This window comes from Cornus florida, unplaced genomic scaffold (assembly GCF_030987335.1).
Source record: "Cornus florida cultivar Cherokee Brave unplaced genomic scaffold, ASM3098733v1 CherokeeBrave_3.0.0_Hap2_Chr05, whole genome shotgun sequence".
NCBI classification, from domain to species: domain Eukaryota; kingdom Viridiplantae; phylum Streptophyta; class Magnoliopsida; order Cornales; family Cornaceae; genus Cornus; species Cornus florida.
Genome location: NW_026775575.1, coordinates 98337716 through 98363081, shown reverse-complemented (window position 1 = coordinate 98363081; position 25366 = coordinate 98337716). Strand labels below are relative to the sequence as shown.

Here is a 25366-nt window from a genome sequence, read left to right as displayed (position 1 = left end):
CAAAGGCTTTGATATACTGCCTTATTGGTTATGAATAAATTTCATATATGGGAAGCATGGTTGAATTGCTAATTAATTGTAACAGTAAATATATTGAAGGAAGCATGGTTGAATTGCTAGTATATAAATAAATATATTTATAAATGGTATGGTTGATTTGCCGGTGCATATTTAAATTGCTATATGTGTAGATGACTAAATTACTGTTTAGGATGGAGTTAAGGTGAGTGGGGTTTACTTTATGAGAAAATTATAAAAGGGGGGGCTTGGTCTAGGTATGACTAATAATTAATTATTGGTGAGTGGTTTTGACAATTTAATGCCCTATTAACTGGTAGGATTCTTGCACTATATATATAAGTATTTATATATATTTGTAGCATCGTATATTAAAGTTAAAGCTTAATTAGGGATGGTTTTGGTAAAGATGATCTGTTTATTGGTTTTCAGAGGCTTGGTAGAGAGAACTTGCTCGTAGGGTTTAACCCGCGATTTATTTTTCAGGTTGTAGAAGGTCAAGTCTCAAGGTTGAGGATCCGCAGCTGGAAGACTTATCCATTCCTTCTATTTACTTAAAAGTAGGATATTAGTTTTGTTTCAGTTGATATTAGTACTTAATTGGTTGAAATTCTAAATAGTAACTTTTGGTTAAGGGGTCCTTGAGTTGCGGGATTCCCGAGTTGTAACCATTTGGAAGTTATTAATGGATTTACTATTAATTGGATTTCTTCAGCGTTTTATTTTATTCTTTATTTCATTTTGTAATCCGTGCTTGTTTAAATACTTTAATTGGTTTGATATCCCCTGATTTTGTGCGCGGACTTGATCAACCCGTGTTCCGAAATTAGGGGGTATCACAGTCAACCATGCCACATTGCTTAGGGCTTGTTGGCGCATACACGTGCACGCACGTAAGCATGGTGGATACACCACGTGTGCACCCAAGCATGCCCACGTGCGCGTGCTACCCGTCCTTGGTGTTGTCGACGCGTCATCGAGCGTCTCCTTCTCGAGCCACCACTTTCGGGTGGTGCGTATCATGCCTAAGCTCCCAATGTGTGTTACATGCAAGGCATGCCGTGGCCTTGCTGAGGGGCATGGGTGCTAAGGAATGCTTCCCTACATTTGAATAAGGGAAAACCACAGCTCTGACATGAATAAACATTGCATACGTCTAAAGGGTCATAATGGGCAAAATTTACTCTCTTGACCTCCAAATCCAAATCCGTCTTCACCAATAGACTTATTAGGCTTCAAGAAAGTTTTCCTAACTTTTCCAAACCCAAACTCCAAACTCCAAACTTCATTTTTCAGCATATTTACGAAAATTCCCTTGTGCACGCTGACAGTACCCCATGGCTGTCAGGGCGCTTGTCAAAGTTTCAAACCCCGTAATACTAGGTATGTATATATGTATGCATATATAGATCAAATTCTTACGAGCAAAATTTGCAGGATATAATATGGAATTTTGAAATTTCTAAACATATGAGATTGCAAGAGTATTAATTCAGTATACAGGAATTGAAGAGAAAATCAAAGACAATGAAATTAGACTCGTGGATGAGGTTATTGCGAGGAGTATCTCTTATCTAAAGCGTATTATAATGATTATTAACAAATTAGTCAATGGTACGTTTAATTTCAAACATAATTACATTCTAAGTTCCTATAAGTAATGTTTTCTGCCATATCTAAAGGGAGTCTCTCTTTCTTCTAGTATACTATTTTCTTTCCCTCTGTGTATTTATATATGTTTTTTTTGTATTTACGGACAACGCGATGACAATTTTGCCCATCTCACCAGTTTTCCACCCCTAATGATATGGGTATGAAAACCCTTTTTGTTCTCTAGAGACAGGTACGAGAAAAGTAAATAAAACTGATCGATAAAAAATCACCCTAAACAGGGCCTTCTTAGGCTAACTAGTATTTGAGCCACAAAATGGAAGAAAATCTTTTACGTGATATCATTTACTTCATCAACTGAATTTTGTTCAACAAAGCTTTCAATGAAATTGAATTATATACATCATTTGATAGTATAAAATTCGCATCTTAATAATTAAAATTTAAACTATTATTGTTTTCTTCTAATTCTAAAATGTGAATTCCACTCACATGGAGAATTTATGTGGTTCTCCTTTTTGTAACAGAAAACCCTAAAATACTCTATAATATTATTGTCAGCGAACACCTTTCTAGCCCAGTGATTGGGTACTTGGGTTACTCCATGCTTGCCCTACGAGTCTCGCATCAAATTTTTGCACATCTAAATTTTAATCTAATATTTTTGTCATGAAAAAAAAAATAAAAATAAAAATAAAAAGGAGTGCGAGTAATATTGTAAGGTGATGTGGTGAATTGAATTGAATTATTGGAAAAAGATATTTTGAACTAGTTTTAAAACAATGGATATAGAAATTCTGACTTATATAGCATTGTTCATGTGGAGCTCACTCGTTCAATGGCTATAGCTCAGCATTAATTGGGTTAGCCCATCAGGGTCCAATTCAGTCACGCTAAAGACAATCTATGGTCATAATAGGCCGGTAGACATGGGGCCCATCTCTTGTATGTATGAAAGATCTAGTGCGTGGCCCATCACAGTTCTTGCAGAAGCTCCACAAGCCCAATCAAACTCAATTGACATTTTGATACAGAAGGAAAACCACATGCATGTGTTAGTATTCAAATATTACATATATTTAACTTCTTTGTTATATTTTGGGGTTGCTCTTTAATGGGCTCCCAATTTTTTTATTTTTTTATTTTTTTAGTTTTTTTTGGTCTTTATTTTGTTATCCATACAGCCTATACAGTGCTCAGTGGTCCACAATTAAAAAAAAAAAAAAGAATGTGTAAATCCGGCGGAGGCACCCACGGGTCACTTTTCTGCCGGGCGGGTGGACATGGTCACTTTTCTCTCAACGGGACAACGATGGGATTTGAAAAATTAACCTATCCCAAGTATGAGACTCCCAATAAGTAAAGAGGGTGGGAACGGGTTTAGGCAAACCTTTTTCGTACCTATCTCGTTGCCATCCCTAACAACCAGAAATAACTTGATTACCTTGTCTATTATATAAAATTATTGACAAATATAAGTGGTATTTTAGAATTGTGTTGGACCGTTAATTGCACACAGAGAGATCATATGATTTAAAGAAAGTGCCTAACATATCCAAATTAGTTATTTTCAATTTTTTATATTATTTTCATTAATTTATATTATGAGTTAATATTCCCATTGATATATTATTCATTTTATTAAAAATATTGTGAATTAATAGAGATGTATTATTAATTGTTTTGACTCTTATGTATAAATAAAATTTGATATATTGTTCTTAGATAGTATCTTAGGAAATACAGAGTATATGAAAATTCCATAATAGAGGCAGCAAACAATAATTTTATATACTCCGATGTACATGATTCCTGACTTCTACAATATTGATGAAAGATAGTAGAGAGAGAAAGAAGAAGGGTTGAAGAGAGAGGAGGAGAAATTCGCCAGGGATAATGGAGAAGACCCGGTAAGCAATTCATCATGAATCGGAAGGAGCCAGCTGAATCGGGGAGTTGGGATGCGGTGGTGCACCCTGGCGACGGAGAGTCCATGTAGACTGTAGAGAGAGAAGTTGTGAAAGATTTTTAAAAACAAAAGTACAATTACAATTTTTATTATTAAATGCATTTTTTGTTTTAGCTTTCAAATTTTTAAACATATTAGACATATGCTATTACTAAATGGCATTTTACTTTCTCATTTCTTTCTCTCTTCTTCGGAAAGAGGTAGAGGGGTGTAAATGTATTTCTTGTTTGTCAAAACTTCTTGGAGTAATGCATTAATTTTGAGAAGGCCATATTTGGAAAATATGAACCGTTAGGGGCAGTTACTCCCCGCCAAAACCGCCCCTTGCGTATACATACTTCCCATATACAACATTACTCGACACTTCCACCACCATTAACTATCGCGCACGCCAAACAGTTCCCAAAATGAGAACTTTCACTTTATCAATCATCTTCTCTTACTTTCTCTTTCATCTCACTCCTTACTATTTCGTATTGGGCATCCAAATCCTCTCCAAGTCAAAGCTTGAAAAGTGCGAAAAGGTTTCCGAATCCAGTACCCTCAATTGCACAACCAAGATCCTCGTTGACATAGCCGTCCCAAGTGAATCAGTAAGTTATTTCCTTTCTCTCACTAAGCGTATTCAGATATATAGGGCAATATATATGTGTCTGTAAATATACATATACAGAATTACGATTTGACATGCCATTGTTGGTTCAGAGTGGGAGAGAGGCTTCGATAGTGGCGGAAATAGTGGAGGTGGAAGAGAATTCAACTACCAATATGCGAACCCTAAGAATTCCGCCGGTGATAACCATTAACAAATCCGCTGTCTATGCACTTTATGAGTTGACATATATACGAGTATGTCCTCAAATTATGTTGATAATTTACTTTATACTACTCATTAATAGTGCATTTGGGTGTTTTTTATAATTTTTGTAATTGGGTTAAAATTCTCGTTATATTTCGTTTTGTAATTTCTTTTATTTTTATTTTTTTGCCCCTTATTTCCAATGTTGTTTCTTAAATTCTTGCACATTGAAAACTTGTTTTCATCTGCATCTGTTTTTAATTGAAAATTTGTAAGAGCGTGGTTAAGTATGTGCATCCAAATGGGAACTTGTTGGTGTGTTTTCTGCATTAATTTCATAGTTTACTGTACATTCTCGTGGTGTTTGATTTCTTTTGTTATTTTCGTGGTCATCAAGGAGTAAGGAAATTTGTACTGAAATGATTAGAAGTAATTAAGCAAAATTTGAAGTAATGATTTTCATTGCTTTAAGAAATATTATTTATGCCATTTCGTGGTACTGATTTAGACAAATATATATGTTTGTATGGACATGATAATGTTTGACTGCATTTAAAATTTTCTGTTGCTTTGGAAATTTTTTTTTTTTTTCTTTCAAGTCTCTGATTTTCACTCCTTTTAATGTTAGTTGACCAGTTTCATTTGTTATTTTTTCTAGGATGTTTCTTATAAACCCGAGGAGTATTATGTTAAGACACGCAAATGTGAGCCAGATGCTGGTGCAGATGTTGTGCACATATGCGAGAGGCAAGTAACTCTTGTTCTTTTCTTTGTACCTTCAACCTCCTTATCATATGTAAATTTTGAATTCGAGATCACTTTACTTGATAAGTGTTAATTATTGTCTTTGTTTTTAATGTAATTGTGGCATTTTAAGGTTTGGATTTGTGCTTACAGTTTGCATGCATTTTTTGAAGAGTTCAACATGATATTTACGATGATAATTGAGATCACTTTATTCTTGTTATGTTCAATTTGTGATATGCGGTTCCTGCCTTCAATGTGTATATGAAAAATTAAATATTTGAAATTTACCATCTTCCATCTCATATTGTTCTACTTACTTTCTCTGTTGCTTCATCACATATTGTTGTTACAAATCACCAAATATCACAAGGTTTATTTGATCTGCAAAGAACATATATACATTTAATTAATTGTAGAACTTATTGCCATACTTTAAGCACTATTAGTAATCCTTAATAATATGAAGTTGTCACATGATCGATAGTATTACATTTGTGAATAATGAAGTCATCAAATTGTCAATTTTATTTTGGCCAAAAAAAAAATGAAAAAGGAAAAAAAGAAAAAGAATTACTACTCATAAATAAAATAAACTTTTCATGGGATCAAGCTCCGGAAGCAACACTTGGATGGGACTATGTGAAGTCTATATAATTCCCAAAAAAATGAAGAAAAAGAAAAAAAGAAAAGAAAAGAAGGAATATGTTAGAGGTAGTGTCTTCATTTAAGCCATTAATCAGTTGAGACTTGAGAGGTTTAACAGTTTAAAACCTTTTTTGGGAACAGACTCCCAACATGTTCGATTGACCCAAACCACATTTGATTGATTGAACCCAGTCCAGTGAGCTTCGATTAATACTTCAATCAAATCTAATTCTCCTGCACTTAAATTACTTAGGTTTTATATATCAAAAACACTTTTATGCATTCAAAACATAATTTTAAAGATGAAAATATGTATTTATTAATCTTAACATGATTAATGATGAGAATGCATCATGAAACCTAATTTGGTGAGTGCACAATTTGAGAGTTGAATTTACCTTTATATCCTTTTCGAACTTTTGAAATCTCCTAATCGCCCTTGGATAGTGGTAACTCAACTAACTCTGCTGATCCCTAAATCAGTGTTTTGGTTGCCCTCCCATAGTGTGAGGAAATGAATGAAAAGGATGAGGGAGGCATTCTAGCAAACCAATGCATGATTCTGTTAGCAAGTTCAATTCAATACAAGCTAATTGCAGCTAGTGACATTCCAAATATCATATGATATATGAAATTAATTACTGAAGCTGATGATTTATTTCTTTTTTATTCCATTACCAATCAACCTACAAGAGAAACAAATTTTACCCACAATTTTAAGATTCTTTGAATGTTAATCCCAACAATTATCTGTGAAACTAGAATATTCTCTGATTATTTTAAACTCGGAAATAGAGATCTGTTGTCTCTGTATTTCTGTGGATTTGACTGAATGGGTTCTTGAGTCTTTCAGGTTGCGAGATGAAAATGGTCACATTATGGAGCACACAGAGGTAAGATTTTAAAGGTTGATATATATATACACACACACATATTTGATAATCAAAAGTTGATATTGGTTTCCTCTAGTTGTAGTTATTCAATTATTTTCATCAACAGTGTACTTATGAATAGCTTATCCTATCACTTATGTATATTATGATATTAATCAACTTTTCATTTTTGTCTCCTATTTGGTCTCTAACATGCGAATTACTGGAAGTGATTGAAAATTTATTCTTGTGAAATTTTGAAATGAATTGACATAATGGTTTTATTAAGAAATTTGAACCAGATTTGTAACTCTAAACTTACTCCCAGTGCCACTTGCAGGCAGTAAAGTCCTTTTAGAATATACTATTTCATTAAGGGAACGCTATCTTCATCTGTTTAGTCTGTATACTTGGCAATGAGAGAGAAGTTCTGATGGATAACTGATTCAAGATAGTGGAATGTAGTTTACTACATGCTGCCCTTTGGTATTAAATTATTTATACAAAACTGAAATAAGGTACTAGGATAGACAAGATGTCCCTCCAGTACCAAAAAACATGAATGACTAAAACTACGCCTATACTTTCCTAAATATCAAGGGATGAAAGCAGTAACAGAAGAATCTTCCACCACAGTGATCCTTCAATTCTAGAATTATTGCCTCTTTCACCTTCTATTAATCGAGCATTTTCCACGTTATAGCATTGCAATGACCAACTAGCCTAAAATAAGAAAAAATGACATTTTCAACCTAATATTAAAAAAAACAACCAGCATCGAATTGACCTGAATTCCCTAGAGGGCCCTGGATTCCCTAGAGGGCTTTTTATTGAAATTTAACTTCAAAATGCTTTGAAAATGGGTTCTCCAATACACAACAGAACCTCCTTCAGGATTCCAATAAGTTTCCACCATCCAGTTATTATGAATAAAAAGGCATACAATTTAGTTTTGAAGTCACCAGTCTAAAGAGAAGCTGGAACCATAATCTTGTCCGACACGACCTTGGGGGAACTGAATTTACTTTTGAAAATTTTATTTCTGTTGACTAGATTTAGTACTCAGCGATCTTAATGCAATGGTCTGTCCCCAGTTTTTCTTTTGCCTACACGGGATATACACTACGTAATGCCCTTATAGTAACAGTCATAACAGTACTTGAATTATTTTATTTTATTTTTTGAAACTCTGATTTTTAATATACATGTATTACCTCTGTGCTCGATTATGTTTCTTTTATTATTAAATGCTGCCTGTCTTTAAACAATTATCTGTGTCCTCATATGGTCCTCTTTCTGTTTTTTCTGCATAGCCAACCTGTTGTCCTTGCGGGAACAGGCGCAGGATGCCTTCGTCATGTGGAAACTTCTGTAAGTGCGAAATTTAGTTGTTTTTATTATTTTTAAATTTGTTGATGCAGGATGCGGTTTTTAGATCTTGGCAATTGTCTTTAAATCTTGTTTGAACTAGTTGACAAGGTGACGAAAGGGAAGGCCAACACCGCACACTGTCTTCGATTTCCAGGTGACTGGTAAGGGCCTGCATTTGTCCCTTGAGTAATAAAATTTTAATAAATGAAACTGTTGGTTTCATAAAAATAAAAACTCAACAAAACACTGGAAATATAAAGTTTTCTGCTTCTTTTCCTCTTCTATTACCATATTCAAGTAAAAAGCGAAAAAATAAAAATCTGTTACCATATGGTTGTTTTTGAAGCCCAATCAACAAGGAAGAGTTGATTATGATTTAATACCTCCACAAATAAGACCAAAACCCGAAGATCTTCCTCCTCAATTTTTTTTTTTTTTTTTTTCATAATTAATCTTCCTCCCCATTTCTCTTTGGCCGTACACAATAGAGAAAATGGTCTCTCAGAAACAATTAAGATAATTTGTAGATTGAGGGAATAACCTCCCCCTTTTAAAGAGCACTGATACAGTTATGAGACACGGATACGACGCTACACGGAACGGTGATACGACTAATCGTAAAATATTGACATGAACACAATGGAGACACAACAAATACTAATAAATATACATTTATATATATGGGTATATATATTAGAATACTAAAATTATTTTTCATCAACCTAAGAATTTAAAATCCTCAAATCACTATAACTAATGAGAGAATGAGTTGAAGTAGAATTGCTATATTCAAGTTGTATAAATAAAAAAAGAAAAAAAAAAAAATAGGGCTTCTTTGTTAATAAAAGAGACAATCTAGAGCAAGAAAGGAGTTTGTGATGGGAAGAACAAGACAAAAAGAAAATAAAAAGCAAAACAGTGTGAGATTCTTCTATTTCCCTTTTTTTTTAGATCTTTTTCAATTTTAAACAAGTAATAAGCATTACAATTTAGGTAAGTAAAATTGCTTGATAAATTTAAAATATAAAACAAACTGCCTTCCTTTTTTTTTTTTGTTTGCCTCCACATTATTGATTTTTTTTTTTTTTGGAAAGAATTTCACATACTTTATACTTTGACCTGTCTTTTTTTTTTAAAAAAAAAAAAAAAAAAAAGAGTATAAAATAAGCTTTTTAATTCGACATGCATGTTCGCTTCGTGCGTACGGTGTATCCATTTTTTAAAAACAATAAATAAAAAAAAAACTCAGTCACTTTTGTTTGGAATGTCACGTGTCTTCGACATGCTTTTTTAAAAACAATCAAGATTGTGAGGCTTGAGTTCACTATCTCAATATTAAGACAAAAAACCATCCTATTATGTAGAAGTTTGTTAGCCATTTAGATGAGATGCCAGTTCGATCACTACCTGGTTAAGTCTAAACAAAGTTCACAGTTATAGGGAACTGGTGATTTAGATCTTCTGTGTATGAGCAACATTCCATGCAACTAATTCACCTACAGTGCAACCCGTGGACCTCAATTATCTTATGAATCTTAATGTAAATGCCCAAACAAAGAATTATGAATCTCTAATTTAATGATACTTATTAAGTAAGGTCAAACTCTAACAGAAACATGCATTGCAGTCATGTAGAAATTCAAATATTCTTTTCTGTAAACAATTTATGGAAGTTATTTGTATGACAATATTTCTGTTAGTGAGCAATACTAATTTAAATTGTGTTGGTCAATTTTAGAAAACTTGATGGATAGAAACTTGCAACCAAGATTTTATTTTCTGGCCATGAGCAATTTTGCTCCACAGATATCTCTTTGTTGTTGCAAATGATAATAGTCTATGTTCAAATTGTGTACCAATGATGCTTTTCTTGAAGTTCTATGGAATTTTTTTGTTAAACTTTTATGATTTTGTATTAAGAATGCATCATTCCAAGGATTAAAAGTTACTAGAATCAGATTTGGAGAACTTGATGGAAAGAAACTTGTAACTAAAATTCTTTTCTATTTGTCATTACTTAGGTTTCATGTTTTCGGTATTGGAAAGCGCTCAATTGGATTTAGTGTTCGAATTGAGGTGAAGACGGGGCCTAAAGTATCAGTATGTAGTCTCTGAACATCCTTGTACTAATCTACATATATCAATTGTGCCCAAATCTTTTAATACGTTGCACTTATCTTGTATACTTCTTTTTATAGTTTCTCAGATCGTTTCTCCAATTGCTTGACAACAATGATGCTTCCATCTTATGTTCTGATTTAAACAAGTGAAAAAACCTGACAGATTATATGAAAAAAAAGGTTTTCTTCATGTCTGACAGTAGGGTTGAAACCATCTTTCTTTTGTTGCATTTTTTATATTGAAATTCTGTGGCTAAATTATGACTTGAGGATAATTAACCCAAGATTGTCATTCACCTGGCTTATCTGCTCATGAACGAGGCTTCCATTTTTACTTTTATAAATTATTACAGTGAACCAAAAGAGTATTTCTGGAATAGCAACGAAGAGTTCGAATATTGAATGATTTTTAAGGTTTACTCATTTTTAATCATGAAACTCCTCTAGGGATATTGAGTTGTGACCCTTTCATCTGTTGATATTCCATGCATTTGGATAACTAGTTAACTTTTCCTGTTTTCCAAATAAAGTCTGACAGATATCAAATTTATTTGAAATTGAATATAGTGTTCTGAATATGTGAACGTCCACCGTATTTTTTTGGATTGATCATCCCATTCACACAAGTACACTTTCTTCCTTTATGTTTTTTTTCACTTTTACGTGGATGCAGTGGATTTAAGAATGTCAAGAGTTGACATAGTGTCACTTTAACTGTCCAAAAATTAAGCGAAATCAATAATGATCTTTCAACAAGTTTGTCTATTGTTTCCCTTATGTAAATGGTTTATGGATGGTTTGGATCACATTTTTATATTTCATGTTATACTATATCCATAAATAATAGATATCGAAAAGCTTCAGTTCATTATACTTGAAATTGCAAAATCTATGATGAGTTGGCTAATAAAATGTTTTGGATGTTATTGCTAGCAGGAAGTGGTTGTGGGTCCTGAAAATAGGACAGTGACATCGAATGATAATTTTCTACGAGTGAATCTTATTGGAGATTATGTTGGATACACAAATATTCCATCATTTGAGAATTACTATCTTGTTATTCCGAGGCAGGTATGCTAGCATCAATGACCTAATCTCGATATATATGTTTTAAGTGCTGTAGTTGACCATATTATCTCTTGCAATAAGAAAACACATCTTTGGTATGGTCCCCTCGGCTATTAAGATATGAGGGATTATATACATATCCCAGGAACGGCTCATCCCCATCCCTATGTTATCTGGTTTTGTTCCAAATCACAAAAAAGTCAGTTTGATAAAAATGTGGAACTGTGTAGATTAGGAGTAGGGTGAAGAAAGATCCTCGAATCTTGGTGGATGATGCAATGTGACCTCGGGGTTATGTTGTGGTCCATTATGGATTTCTAGTGGTTTGTGGTCCGTCTGTTGAAACCAAGGGCTTGCAAGGAATATTTTCTTAGCAGTTTATACCTTGGCAAATCTTAAGGAGAGCCAGCACGCATCCTCTAACACACATGTTTGCCACATGTTGCGCTCAACACTTCACTTATCCCTCAAATATTCCCCTATGAATTGGCAGCATCTCCAATTAGTATTACACTATTACTCCAATACATGCTTTTGCTATTACCAGCTTTCGTTTACACTACCATATTTCCAAAAATAAGAGATGATATCCCATTTTCAACTTGGATAAACTTTCGGACACCACTGAAAGGGAGAGGAGACAGCAAGTCAGCAACAATCCAGGATTCTCCTGCTTCTTTACTGGCTCTTTCTCCAAAATTGCCACTCTCTCTCCTAAAACCACAATTTTCACCCTGGCCCCATCTCATAAGGTTCCCCATCATCCTAGGTATTATACCTTCATTTCCATAACTACATCCTGGCTGTTAAATATATTATATCCGGATGAAACGATTGAAATACCCTCATATCTACACTCACTGAAATCATACAACTAGGTATATGATTACCAACTACTCCAAAAGGTTAAATTGTTAGAGAAGGTTTAACTTAAATATTTATAACCTCTAACACGCGGTGGCCAAATTTTGTTCCAACATGTGTCAATTTCAATTACTAGGTGATGTGAGTTGAATTCAGGATCTTGCCTACTTTGATACTGTTAACGACCATCTACTCTAAAAGCTTATGGTATCAGAGCAGGGTAGTCCTATGTTCAAACCTCAACGTCATCTTAATTTAATATTGAAACACGTGTTGGACCAAAAGAAGGCCACACTGAGGGGGCATGTTGAAGGATTTATATATTTAAGTTACACCATCTCCAATAGCCTAAGCTTTTAGACTAGATGGTTGTTAACATGGTAGCAGACCCAAAGGTCTCAAGTTCAAATCTCACCATCACTCTAATTAAAATTGAAAACACGTGTTGGACCAAACAGAAGGCTGCATGTATATTAATGTGACACCCTCTCTAACAGCTTAAGCTTTTAGAGTAAATGGTTGTTAACATGGTATCAGAGCAGGGTAAGTCTTGTGTTCAAACCTTACCATCACCCTGATTTAATATTGAAACACGTGTTGGACCAAAAGATGGGCACAAGTGTGGGGGCATGTTAGAGAACTTGTAACCTAATCATTAATATCATCTAGCAAGCGGGCATCCTGTTATCATTATGTACAGTCACATACTTCCTATGTGCTTTAGTTGCTAGTAACAGAAAATATGGCCTAATCAGAGTGGGATAATGAAGCAAGACTTCTCTTGCCAACCTCTAGTTGAGTTGGGTTATATTGGTTGTTCGTGTTGACATGATTATGTGTAATTTATTGCTTTAGCAAATACTATTCACCACTTGAGAAAAAGCATATAGTTGTATTGAGCAATCAATGTTTATGCTTTACGTTTTTATAAGATTAAATCATCATTGCAAGATTCAACCATGGGCCCGCAGTACCTTATTGAAGTAGCTAATTAAACATGTTAAATTAGTCATCTTTAAAAATTGTGTGGACACTTGACATGCAATACGTGCAACACTTTTTTTCTAATTTTTGTGTTTGTTGTTTTTCATTGATTGTACTCCTATTTTAGAAAAGATTACGCTATTTGCTTGTAGACATAATCTAACAATTCTTTCTGATTTTTCACTACATGAGGATTGTGGATTGAATTGTTTGGGTGGTTTTATATTGCTGACTGTTTCTTCTTTCTCATGTTGAAGGATGGACCAGGTCAACCACAAACTTTGGGGAGCAATTTTTCTATGTGGATGCTGCTTGAGAGAGTCAGGTTTACCTTAGACGGTCTTGAATGTAACAAAATTGGTGTTGGCTATGAGGCTTTCAATGATCAACCAGATTTCTGCTCTTCTCCAGTTTTGAGTTGCTTGCATAATCAATTGTGGAATTTCTGGGATGTTAGTAAATTGAATTGAAAATTGTCAGTTACTGTGAATCCATGCTTTCATGCTAGCCTTTTTTGTTAGATCAACTTTTATGTTTATTTGTGTATTTATAACTACTTAGATGAACATATAATCATATTATCTGCTTTTATGGTTTTGCAATTAATTTGTTATTTCTTTCATCGCCCAAACCTGTCAGCGTGTTCCTTTGTGAGTGTTTCATTTTTGACATTTAGAATGGCGTTGAGAAGCCTTATAATTGTTGCTATGAACTGAGAAGAATCTATCTTGTCTCTCACAGGCTGACCAGAACCGAATTAAGAGGAATCAGGTGCCACTTTATGGTGTGCAAGGAAGGTTTGAAAGGATAAATCAGCATCCAGTTATGTTTCAGCAATTGTAAACTTCATATTCTGAAGGATTTCTCCCATCTGAATCTATAATTATTAGCAACTGTGTGCAGAATGGAGGGAGTCGTTCGTTCTCGATAGGAATCACTGAAGTTCTTAATACAAACCTCTTGATAGAACTAAGGGCTGATGACATAGAATATGTCTACCAAAGGTTTATTCAATTTCTTTATATTGTGCCTTAAAAAGTCGCGTTATTTGAAGGTTCTGGTATCACTGAAAGGCATGCTTCTGAGTTTTTGGTGGAATATGGAGTTGTATTATCAAGCGATACAATTCAATCTGAGCCATTCAGCTCTATCTAGGGTCATTTTCTTTGTTATATTTTAGGCCTTCTTACTTTTTATCATTGCTTCTCCCACGCTTTTTAGCCCTCCCCTACCCTTGTAGTACATTCAACACTCTCCTCTGTGGTGCATTATTGATCTTCAACAGACATGAACAGACCATCTTACTCTACTTTCCCTCATCCTCAATTGCTAAAACCTCTAGCTGCTTCTCCATGTACTTATTTCTTACTCTAGTTTTTTCCTGTTGCCACTTGCCACTCTAACATATATGTGTGTGTGTGTGTGTGTGTGTGTGTATACATATATATTTGGCTAACTCGTCTCCTTAATTTTTACTGAGTGAGGATGAGCCATTGTTTTTTTCAGTTTTTCTCCTGCACATGATCTCATCACTATGGGTTTGGTATTTAGCAGGCACAAAAATATTATATCGGCACTCAAATATCATATCAATCATACAGAACATATCATTCTGATATTTTAGTGGAATCCTGTTCCGCAGTATTGTTAAGTTAGCTTTATTGTGGTCCTTAATTGTGTCATATATCTCCATCCTTTTGTAGGAGCCCTGGAAAAATTTTAAGCATTACTGTACCAACTTTTGAAGCCCTTACTCAATTTGGAACTGCTACTATCACAACCAAAAATGTTGGTGAAGTAGAAGCATCATATAGCCTTACGGTATATCCATTGAACCTTTACTTGGCATATTATACATCATTATTTCCCAATTTATCTTCTGATAGATGTATATCTATTGTATAGTATTTTTATTTCAAATTTTATGTATAATTTCAGGGAGGAGATTGATATTATCATTGAGGTTCCTACTGTTTTAAGAAAAAATAATCTTCTATTCATGGAGAATTATTAATTTTTTGCTTCACAGAATTGTTAATATTTCAGTTTCATTGATGAAACTCTTAGTGGACTGAAAAGTGATGTTAACATGTGTTTTTGACTACTGCAACCCGAGGAAATCTGATTAGCACCTAGTTAAAATTTCTATGTAGCTCCATGTTTGTATATGATTGTCACTTATGTAGGGGCAAAATTACAGATTGTTTGGTCCTAGGTGACAGAGTAATCCATTCAAGAAGAAATAGTTTACTACTATGTTGAAGTAGTTATCCATAAGTTGGAGCTTTGATAAAAAAAAATTGATCTAATTATTTGCCAAATTGATGTGGAATATTATGAGAAAAGTGACCTTAAATTTTAGAATTGCCTTCAACCAAATAATTTTTTAGTGAGTTTTATGTTTTGTTGATAATAGAAAATGGAGTGTTACCAAAAATATCAAATGCAAATTTTAAATAAAGGATTGAAAATTTCATTAGCTAATAACCTACGATTCAACCGTTTACTGTTCCAAAGTTTATTCTGAATTCAGATGTGACCAAATTTTTTTTATCTTGCAGTTTGACTGCTCAACAGGTGTCAGCCAAATGGAGGTATACTTTTGCAGTTTGACATGGATCCAAGCTATTGCCATGATTATGATTAGACAAGGAAACATATTAAACATATGTCTGAAAGTTTATACAATTCCAGGAGCAATTTTATATAATGAAGCCAAAAGAAGTTACAACTCGATCATTCAAACTGTACCCAACAACTGATCAAGCTGCAAAATATGTGTGTGCAGGTATGATAGAGTTATAGGTTTACATAGCATCTTTGGCAGTTTTCTGGAATCATAGATAAGATGGTAGTGAATAGCATCTTTGGCTGTTTACTAGAATTATAGATAAGATGGTAGTGAATATCATTGCTGAATCCATGCAATTATGCTTGGTTGCAGCCATACTAAAGGACTCTGACTTTCACGAAGTTGATAGAGCTGAATGCCAATTCACTACTACAGCCACTGTTCTTGACAATGGATCACAGGTTTGGTTATGGTTTTAAAACTATTTTTCCATCAACACATCTTCATATCAAGTAAATATGTGATGGTTTGGCTTGTGAGACTCTAATAGAATATTGTTTAAACATTTTATTTCTTGGATAACAAAAGTAATGAAAAATGTTTGGTTAATGCCCTTAAGGAGTTATAAAAATTACCATAGCTGTACTCTTTTATTAGTTTATATGACTTCGAGTTTGGAATATACAGAATATATTGGCCATATATAAGCTCTAGTGGATACTATAGAGATCAGGTATCCTACAAAAAGACACAAGTTAAAACCAGATGGAAAAACAAGTGATTACCCATTTGCTCTGCTTCCTTCTGAAACAATTTTTTCTATCCAATTTCCAGCCTTTTTTTTTGGCTCATCAGTGATAATCCTGTCAATAAGGAGTAAACAATATTTGTTAGAGGAATTGAACTTTATGCCTTCCCAAACATGCTGAGAGCACAGTTGCAAGCTCCTGTAGGATCTTGTTAATATTGAACAAAAATAGACTGCAATGCCAATATCTCAAATTAGTAAATTATGAAGACGTATTTCATCTAGACGTGTATTTTCAGATCTTACGCAAAGTATCATGTTACTCTTATTTAAGAGCATGCTAGATCTGAGTTAAACGCTTCAAATTGTGAGACTAAAATTAAACAATATATTATAATCTCAATTCTCTTGTTAAATATGAAAGGAAACTACAAGTTGTAGCACCATAAATATAACAGTTTCATGATAAATTACTAACCTATATAAAACTCTAATAACACAAATAGTAGCCTGGCACAAACATTTATTGCTGCAAGATCAATACAGAGTCACTCTTTTGTTTCTTTAATTGGCCAATCATTAAAATTATAGGGGCATATGTAATGCTCATGTATCGCCTCTCACAAATACGTGTTCATGTACTCTTTTGATAATTGGTCAATAATAAAAATTATTGGGCACATAGGGATCCTCATCTATTGCCATGTATTTTGTCAGTTCTATTTACATGATTGATTAAATTACATAAAGAACAATCTTATTACAGATTCCTTTCCAACCACCAAAGACCAGTATAAATGGTTTCTTTGAATCTATTGAGATCTTGTGGAACAAATTCTGGGACGGTTTGGCAGACTTCATCACTGGTAAAACTTGCAGGTACTTGTTCCAAGAAGGAAATATGTGTAACTATTCAGAAATTGTAGCCTATATTTAAATCTGCGCATTGTCTATTAAATATTTGACTTGTTTGGGCATGATAAATTACTGAACATGATGCTTTGTTTACTCTCTATGTTTGTATCAGGGGCATTTCAAGATTTGTTACCATTAAGCACCATTTTATACTCTGTGTTGATGTTATCAACCTGCTCATATTTATAATGGATGTATCTGGTTTCCATACTTCTTTGTTTTCTGTTAAAATTTAAACGGTTATTTTATTTCCTTGAGCACACACTTGCATGGTAGTAAGGTACTTTTTTATTCTTTTAAGGATGGGGGACGAAATGGCAATAATGACCCTTTGAACAACCTATTTGATTACTCTCCTTCTAACTTCTTGTTTGGAGAGGTATAATCTGTTTGAATGTGCTCCACAAGTGCCATGCTTTTTGTGGAGTGGTAGATAGAGAGACCTTTTCAGGTGGAATACATGGGCAATTTCTCTTTTACATAGATATAATGAGGTGACAGATTTGAGAGTCCGTAGTGCATACTGTTTGTTCTATGGGCACTACTAATTAAATTGATAGCCCTATAGTTGAAAGGTGACACCACCATGGACTTTCATCATGCTAATAATGTATCATATCCTTCCACCTTTAAGGACACATGATTCAGATACAGTCTTGCCCTTTATGTTTATATGCGCTTCTGCTTTTAGGTGTATGTATGTCATATTTAATGTGCTGCTTTATGAACCATGAGCATGACTAATATGCAGTTCTTGTCAATTAAATATTTTAACTGTTTCAGACTGGAATTACCATGGTTGTGCATCTAACCATTTTTCATGGTTCTTATGTGGAGCAGAAGGAAATGCTCAGGTTTTTTTGACTTCAGCTGCCATATACAGTATATATGTATGAGTTGGATAATTATGTTTGGTCTACTTTTGGCAATTTTCCCAACAGGTGGTCTCTACTTCAATTCTATTAAGTTTGCTGACTAAGAGGTGATTTCTTGATAAGTAAGTAATAATTTGATTTTATGAATTACATTTGAGGTGCAGTGATTGTGCTACTTTGGCTTCTACATCAGAAGGGACTCTTTGATCCTCTTTATGACTGGTGGGAAGATCATTTTTGGGCTGATGAACAGAGAATTAGAGATATGCGGAATTATGGAATTGATGCTGACCTCTCTCATATCCATCTCAAGAAACATCGTATGCAAGAAGGAAGGCATCATAAGCATGGTGCTCAAAGAATGAGAAGAAGTATACATAACGAGCACAGACATAAACATTCAGAATGGGACACAGATTATCATTATTATCTTCACCATGTTCATAAGGACAGGCACAGACATGGCCGAACCAAGAGTTCAAGTGTCATGCAGCAAGTTTACTTGCAGAAAGGGGAGAATGACAATGGTCACCGTAGATACAAAAAGGAAAGAGAATCCAAAATTGCCAGACATGGTCATAAAAACCAAGACGAATATTACAAGTACAAGCATGGACTGTTGGAGGATAAAGATTCTAAGTTGCATCCCAAGCAGAGAGAATAGTGGGATTGGATCAACATTGATTCTTGTTATAATACAAATTTTAGAATTTTAAAGCAAAAATCTTAATTTTTTTCTCCTTTTTTTTTTTTCTTTTTCCTTTTTATCTATTATTTGTTTTGGAGGGGGGATGGGAGTGTTGAGCACAGGGAAGCGCACAACTTTCCACAAATGTAATTTTGTGATTTGTTACACTAAGAACTAGTATGCATGCACAAAAGGGTGATAATGAGAATGTTCACACTAATTGTTACAGGCAAATTTTTATACTGATATGTGTGCTACATGTTGATCCTTGTACATGCCTTTTTTATCTTCTATATCTTTCATATATGTGTTGAGACAAAATAAACAGAAATGCACAAAACTTCGTATGTGATCCTGACCAAAAGTATCCTTAACTTTTTCTTGGCTTGACAGGGGTCCATTCTGGTTGCTTTTCCCCTTCTTTTGCCAGGCAAACGTGTTGTTGGCTGTCATCTTTTTGCAGGATTGATAACAAACCATTTTTAATAAAATGAAGTCGGAACCTCTTGGTGCTGTGCATTAGCCATACAAGTGACTTGCCTGTGCATAATCCGAATTTGATAAAATAGAGTTGGACGTTGCTTCCTGTTGCTTATTTTTTTTCTCAGAGATTTGAATGTGAAAGCCATTTGGAAATTGTAAACCAGGAGTCCGGACAATGTCTCCTCCTCTGATTGCTTGCCACCTGACAATTTCAGATGTAAATTAGGTTAGCCTCTGTCTCTCTCTCTCTCATACAAAGTTGCGTATACAATATATGAATCTCTTACTTGTGCTTTGTAACCAAGCAGTGAAGAAATACAGCCATTTGCACTTTAGTGAATTCTGTTCCCACGCAAAATCTCATTCCCCCTCCAAAAGCCATGAAATGTTTAGAAGCACCATTCAGTTCCATTCCCTGTATGCAGTCATTTATTATACAATATGGGAATTTAAAAGAGCAAGAGATTTAAACATGGCCGAAGCTATGTTTCTTATTAGCAGTGAACTACTTGAAATAATTAAATATAAATTAAAGAGCGAGTAATTCTGCAATACTCTACTTACCTTCCATCTCCATGGATTGAAGTCAAGGGGATCCTTATATTTGTCAGGGTTTAAGTGTACAGCTGGAGGACAGACCATGACCGCCCAACCAGCTGGAATGGTATAGCCTGCACCAATCCGAATTTTATATTAAGGTAAGTCAAAGTAATTGTGATTTGCTATCTTCCAACAAAGTCAATGTTGTCATTATTAGAAATTGACTAATCAACTGTACATATATATACCGTTAAACTTGACTTCTCTTAGCGCTTTTCTGAAAATCCCTGGAACTATATTGGCCAGCCTGACTGTTTCATTGATAAACTGCAATTTTAATGATAGTTAGCATTAGAAAAATACCCATAGGAATTTTGTGTTACTTTATAGTTTCTAAGAGAAAAAATAGACTTTTTGACCCACCTGAAATGTAAATGTCATTGATTTGTATTCTTTCCATGTAAGTCCAGAGTTCGAATTTTCCCGTGTTCTTAGAATTGCCTCATGTTCTTCCTGCGAGAATATATTTAGCACGTCAAGTGGAGTAATAATACTATAGGATATGAAGACATAATAAAGGTTGTCATAATGTAAGTGACATTAAATTTACTGACTGTTAATTCCATCAACACCAAAGGATGGTCCGAAAGAAATTTGGTGGCTAAAGTTAGAGCAAGGGAAGTTGTCTCAAAGCTGGCAAACAGTAGCACAAACATTAAATCCAGAGCTATTGCTTCTGTAAGGATTGTATTCTCTTTCACAAGCTCTTCAAGGACATAGTCAAAGAAATCAACTTGGTGCTTCCTAGGATTTGCCCGTCTCTCCTCAAGCATGTTCTTCAGCATCCTCATTGCCTTCTTCCTTCCCTGAAGAAACTCAAAAGATTCAAAACCAAGGGTGGACTTGGAAACCAATGATAAAAAATAAATTTCCCCATTAACTAGTTTTTTTACTATATCTTCTAGTTTACCAAACAATTCCAATCTATCTTGGAAAAAAACATTCACCTTTTCTGGATGCATAATAATTTTAAATAGAAGGAATGTGTGTTAAACGATTAAGATCAGTGTGGAAGGTTTTGATATACCTTTAGACATTTGTGGTAAGCAGTTCCAGGAATATTTAAAGGGAAGGAGATTAATCCCTGTATGAAAGCAACAAAGTTCTTCCGCAGATTTTCTGATGACTTCTCTGAATCATAACTGATCAGTTTCTTTGCAGTCAGGTCAAATATCATCTGTAAAGACAGAATTGTTCGTTGACTGACTTGTAATGACAAAGATTTGGTGAATTTCTAATTTGAAGAGAAGATGGCAGATAGCAAAAGCTTACACTTGCAGTAGCATCCTTTAATTCAACTGTGTGCTGATTTGACCACCTCTTTAAGTTTCTACATACTTCCCCTTCAACTTCAGGAATCATCTTTTTCAGGCTTTCAGGACCAAATAGATTCAACACCATGCCCTTGAGGTATTTATACATGAACCCATGCATGGAACCCACATTCTGTCGTCCAAAGATTTCCGTGAAGGTATCTGGATACCAGCTCTGGAACAGTTGTCCCTCTTGTTGAAAAATGAAATAACTAAGATCTGGGTCTGTGGATACAATTACTGGTCGTCCCACCAAACTGGTCCGGAATATTGGCCCATATCTGAGAAGTAATAGCCAAAAATTACATTATAAGAAGAAAGATGAGAATGCTGATGATGATAAAGATTGCGCTACTCTTCTAACTTGTTTGTCGGTTGATTATAATAATATTACCTTTCCCTCCTCTTTTTAATGAAGGGAGGAATATCAGAGGAAGTGTTTGGTGCAAAGAACTGAAGAGTCTCACCAAGGAGCAGCAAGCCCATTGACCCCGGAGGGAGTTTTCCATTGCATCTCGGATTCCTCCAGCGGTAAACCCAATGTGTAATACTTATAATAACCAAAGCTCCAATGCACAAAGCAGTTGGCCCCATCTTGAATTGAGAATATTTAGAAGAATGTGAGAGAAGCTTGAATTGAGAAAATTTAAAATTTTGCACTGGGTTTCTTGTAGAAAAGAGTCTGTGTTGAGATTAAAGAAGTATGCGAGGATTTGAGGTTAGAAATGCGGGCAGGGAAGACAAGGAAGAGTAGGAAGTGCTGGCGTGTATCTCAGTATCCATGAGGAGGCTTACTTAAATAGGGAGTCCAGAACTACAACTAGTTAGAATAATATTATTAAGTTGGCTCCGAAGTTGGTTGCTCAAAAAGCTGTACAAGTAGTTGGAGATAAGAATAGAATAGCTAGAATAATTTTGTCTAGAGACCACCCATTTTCCTTTGTCAACATCATCTATAAAATTCCTGTAAAAGCCTAGCATGACGATGAAGCCTACAGGATGTTTCCCCTCTTTCTCTCTCTCATGCTCTTGGTAGATGCATTTTTGGTTGACTACATAAAACATGAAACTGAAGAAGCACGAGGCAGAAATATGGGCTTTTTTAAGGAACAGGAGGGCTCTCTCTAGATTTGAGAAGATAGAAAGTTCAAAAGATCTGTCTGACTAAACTTAGTATCAAAACCAATCTTCAATGGATCATTAAATACTAGAATCTAATGGATTTCAACAATACAAATCTTCCTGTTATCTATGCTAAATACTACAGTATCTATTTGACGTTGATGCCATGAGGAATTCTACACATGTTGATCTCGTCTTCCCTATATTTTTCTTCTTTGTTTTTTAGAATTAGATCTCTTCCTAGATCTTCTTTAGCTGTACTCGTTATATCATGTGGTATTCTGAATCTTAATTACATCACTAGTGATTTCAAATGGGATGTTCTTGATATGCCGCCCACAACTACTCTATATGCTTTTTTACTTCAATAGTTATTTCATTATTGTTTTTTTAGCTCTTCTTTTCTAATTCATTAGTGTAGGTAAGCTAAGCTACTTGTTCAGGTTAATTCATTTCCACACATAGAGCACCACCCCACCGGCCCTTTGAGCCACGGGCTCAATCCCATCAACAACTATTACAATGTAGGTAGGTTACTGTTTTAATTTGATTGACCATTATGTACACAATTATTCATGTACAATATTTATTAAAGTCTACAGCATAATAATGGAAGAAGTTTTATTTATCAAATGGAATTCAGACACCCTTTGGGTTAACATAGGGATCCTAAAATGTTGTCTGGTTCTGGGATTTGTGAAATTTTTTTTTTTTTTTTTTCAGAAGTCTCGTGTGCAGATTAAACATTTGGAGTCAGAGAGCATTTTTGGAATCTAAAGCTTCTAAGGTAATGCCATTGCTTCACTTTTGAGGGTGTGTTTGAATGCTCTAATTTTTTAACCCCTGTTTGCTTTGTTTATTATTGTAAGGGATGCTATGCTTTGCTGTATCTTCAAAACTTCTGCTGCATACCTTTTTGCATTTAATAAAACTCATTCAAATGTGGCATCCAAACAGAGTTTTAAATTTTTCCATCTGATGATTTCTTTTTCTTTTTTTTTTTATTAGTTTTTAAATGTCGAATGGTTTGTTTATTACAGAAGAATTCAAATTGTTGAGTGGATTGCTTGATAGGACTACACGGATTGCTTAACTGCTTGGCATGGGCTTGGAAAGGTCTCCTTGAGGGGGTGCACAATAATGACAGCTCAATGAGCCCTTATTTTGGGACTTTAGACAATTCATTTCCCTAAACAATAGTATAAAAAGTGTTGCTATGAAGTCAAGTTCTCTGGACCCAATGAAGAGAGCTTTTATAATACTACTAGGGAATTGCTCATGTCTGGTTGGAGGGTTGGGGATAGGGTCCTACCTGTCTTGATTAAGTATTGCGCAGATTCATTTAAGGGGACCCACATGCAATGGGCCACATAAGAGAGATCTGATTGTAGTAGCAAGCCAGTGTATAAATCATTGATCTATCTAACTTCTTCTTGCGCACACTCACCATGTATACTTGCCCCCAATGGAATTCGAACCCTTAACCTCTCCAAAGCGGAGTAAAGCCTATTATTAAGGGCCCTAGAGATTACTCTACCCTCTTAAAAGTTAAAATTGGTCCGCAAACAACTTGTGTTACAACCTTTTGCATAGTCATCTGTTAATACCCTTTGTCATATACATCTAGATTTGTTTGGTGTCTCGTCTTTGGATGATGTTGGGACTTTTTCATCCCACGAGCAACTAGTCCTTTTTAAGTGTGAAACCGTCTTCGTGATAGATGTGTTCTTAGTCAAGTTGTGTGTGCATGGGAACACAAGTGACTAGTTGTTTTAGGTGGAATTGGCCCCGTGACAACATCATTACTTTAAGATATCAAGGGGGCTAATTGAGACTCGATTCAACAGTTGCAAAGGGAGCTCATGGCGGGAACACCTATTCGTTTATATTATAAGGTAGTTTAATAGTATAAAGTAGACTAATGTTTTGTTCGGTAGAAAGGAAGAAGAATGGAGGAAAAATAGAAAGGAAAGAATATACATTCGATATAGAGAAGACAATAAAGAGAAATGATAATAGGAGGGATGAATCATCCTTCCTTCTTTACAAATTTTCATGCCTCCAAAAAAGGGTAGAAGAAAGGAAGGAAGGTAAGTGGCGTAATTATGAAAGTTTGAATTACAATACTATCCTAAATTATACAACTTTTAAATTACAAAATTATCCTCTATAAATTAAAATATTGTAAAACGATAAAAATAATTTAAAACTCTCTCACATTCTCTCCCAACGAATACAATAAATTGTGACCTTATTATATTCTATTCCATCAAATTGAACAAAAAGAGGAAATGACATAAACTCCTCTCTAGGAATGTCTCATTCATCCCTTCTTCTCTCCTTCCATCTAAATTTTTTCTTTCAAACCAAACGAAGGATGAGCATAAAATGTAGCAAATTTAGCTCTACATGAGTGATTATACTGTTATCTAATCACATCCCTTTTTTTTCCCCTTCAAGTCTTGACATGCATTTGAAACCACTCGAGTTTAAACTAGTCTAATCACCACACTAAGGATGGAAGTATAATATTAGTAAGAGATATTACATTCACACTTCACTTTTATCTGTTTGTGCTTCATCTGCTTTTTCGAAAAATGAGATAGTATAATGGCAATACATGTTGCAGGTTGCAAGCGAGGACGAGAAGGTTAAGGACGAAGTTGTTCTTCATGTCAGTGCCGCGTGCATGGGGAATTTACCTCTAATAATAGTCACAGCAATTGTCAGCTGTTTACTAATTAATTTTGGGTATTCCTAGAAGAGCAGTGTCAAAACAAGTCACTTGTGCATGAATATGTAATGCTTATAGATGTATCATGTGCCTGCTATTTTCAGACCTTTTTTTTTTTTTTTTTTAAAAAAAAAAAATTTGGTCAAATGGCTATACTATTAATTTACCTCTAATACTAGATACTGCAATTGTCAGCTCTTTACTTAATTAATTTTCGGTATTAAATATGATGTTACCCATATTCTAGA

At 34.5% G+C, this 25366-nt stretch overlaps 2 protein-coding genes across 2 annotated transcripts; one reads left to right on the top strand and one right to left on the bottom strand.

Annotated features, from left to right (window-relative positions):
* The first annotated feature begins 3405 nt into the window (after positions 1-3405).
* On the top strand, positions 3406-25364 carry LOC132307860 (protein HAPLESS 2). The gene is made up of 21 exons (XM_059805736.1): positions 3406-4191; positions 4304-4447; positions 5056-5144; positions 6643-6682; positions 7975-8032; positions 8133-8193; positions 10054-10132; positions 11089-11223; positions 13326-13520; positions 13810-13890; positions 13972-14072; positions 14772-14889; positions 15630-15662; positions 15763-15856; positions 16013-16101; positions 17155-17267; positions 18144-18244; positions 18343-19575; positions 19961-20047; positions 23108-23171; positions 25014-25364. The coding sequence occupies exons 1-18, from the start codon at positions 4006-4008 to the stop codon at positions 18840-18842; spliced, it is 2217 nt and encodes a 738-aa protein (XP_059661719.1). The 5' UTR covers positions 3406-4005; the 3' UTR covers positions 18843-19575; positions 19961-20047; positions 23108-23171; positions 25014-25364.
* LOC132307861 (cytochrome P450 87A3) lies at positions 19386-21933 on the bottom strand. Its single transcript, XM_059805738.1, has 9 exons — positions 21657-21933; positions 21222-21543; positions 20977-21126; positions 20504-20755; positions 20313-20402; positions 20138-20216; positions 19914-20020; positions 19637-19764; positions 19386-19551 (listed from the first exon to the last, which is right to left on the bottom strand). Exons 1-9 carry the CDS (start codon positions 21854-21856, stop codon positions 19386-19388), a joined length of 1494 nt encoding a protein of 497 aa, XP_059661721.1. The 5' UTR covers positions 21857-21933.
* Positions 25365-25366: the final 2 nt, after the last annotated feature.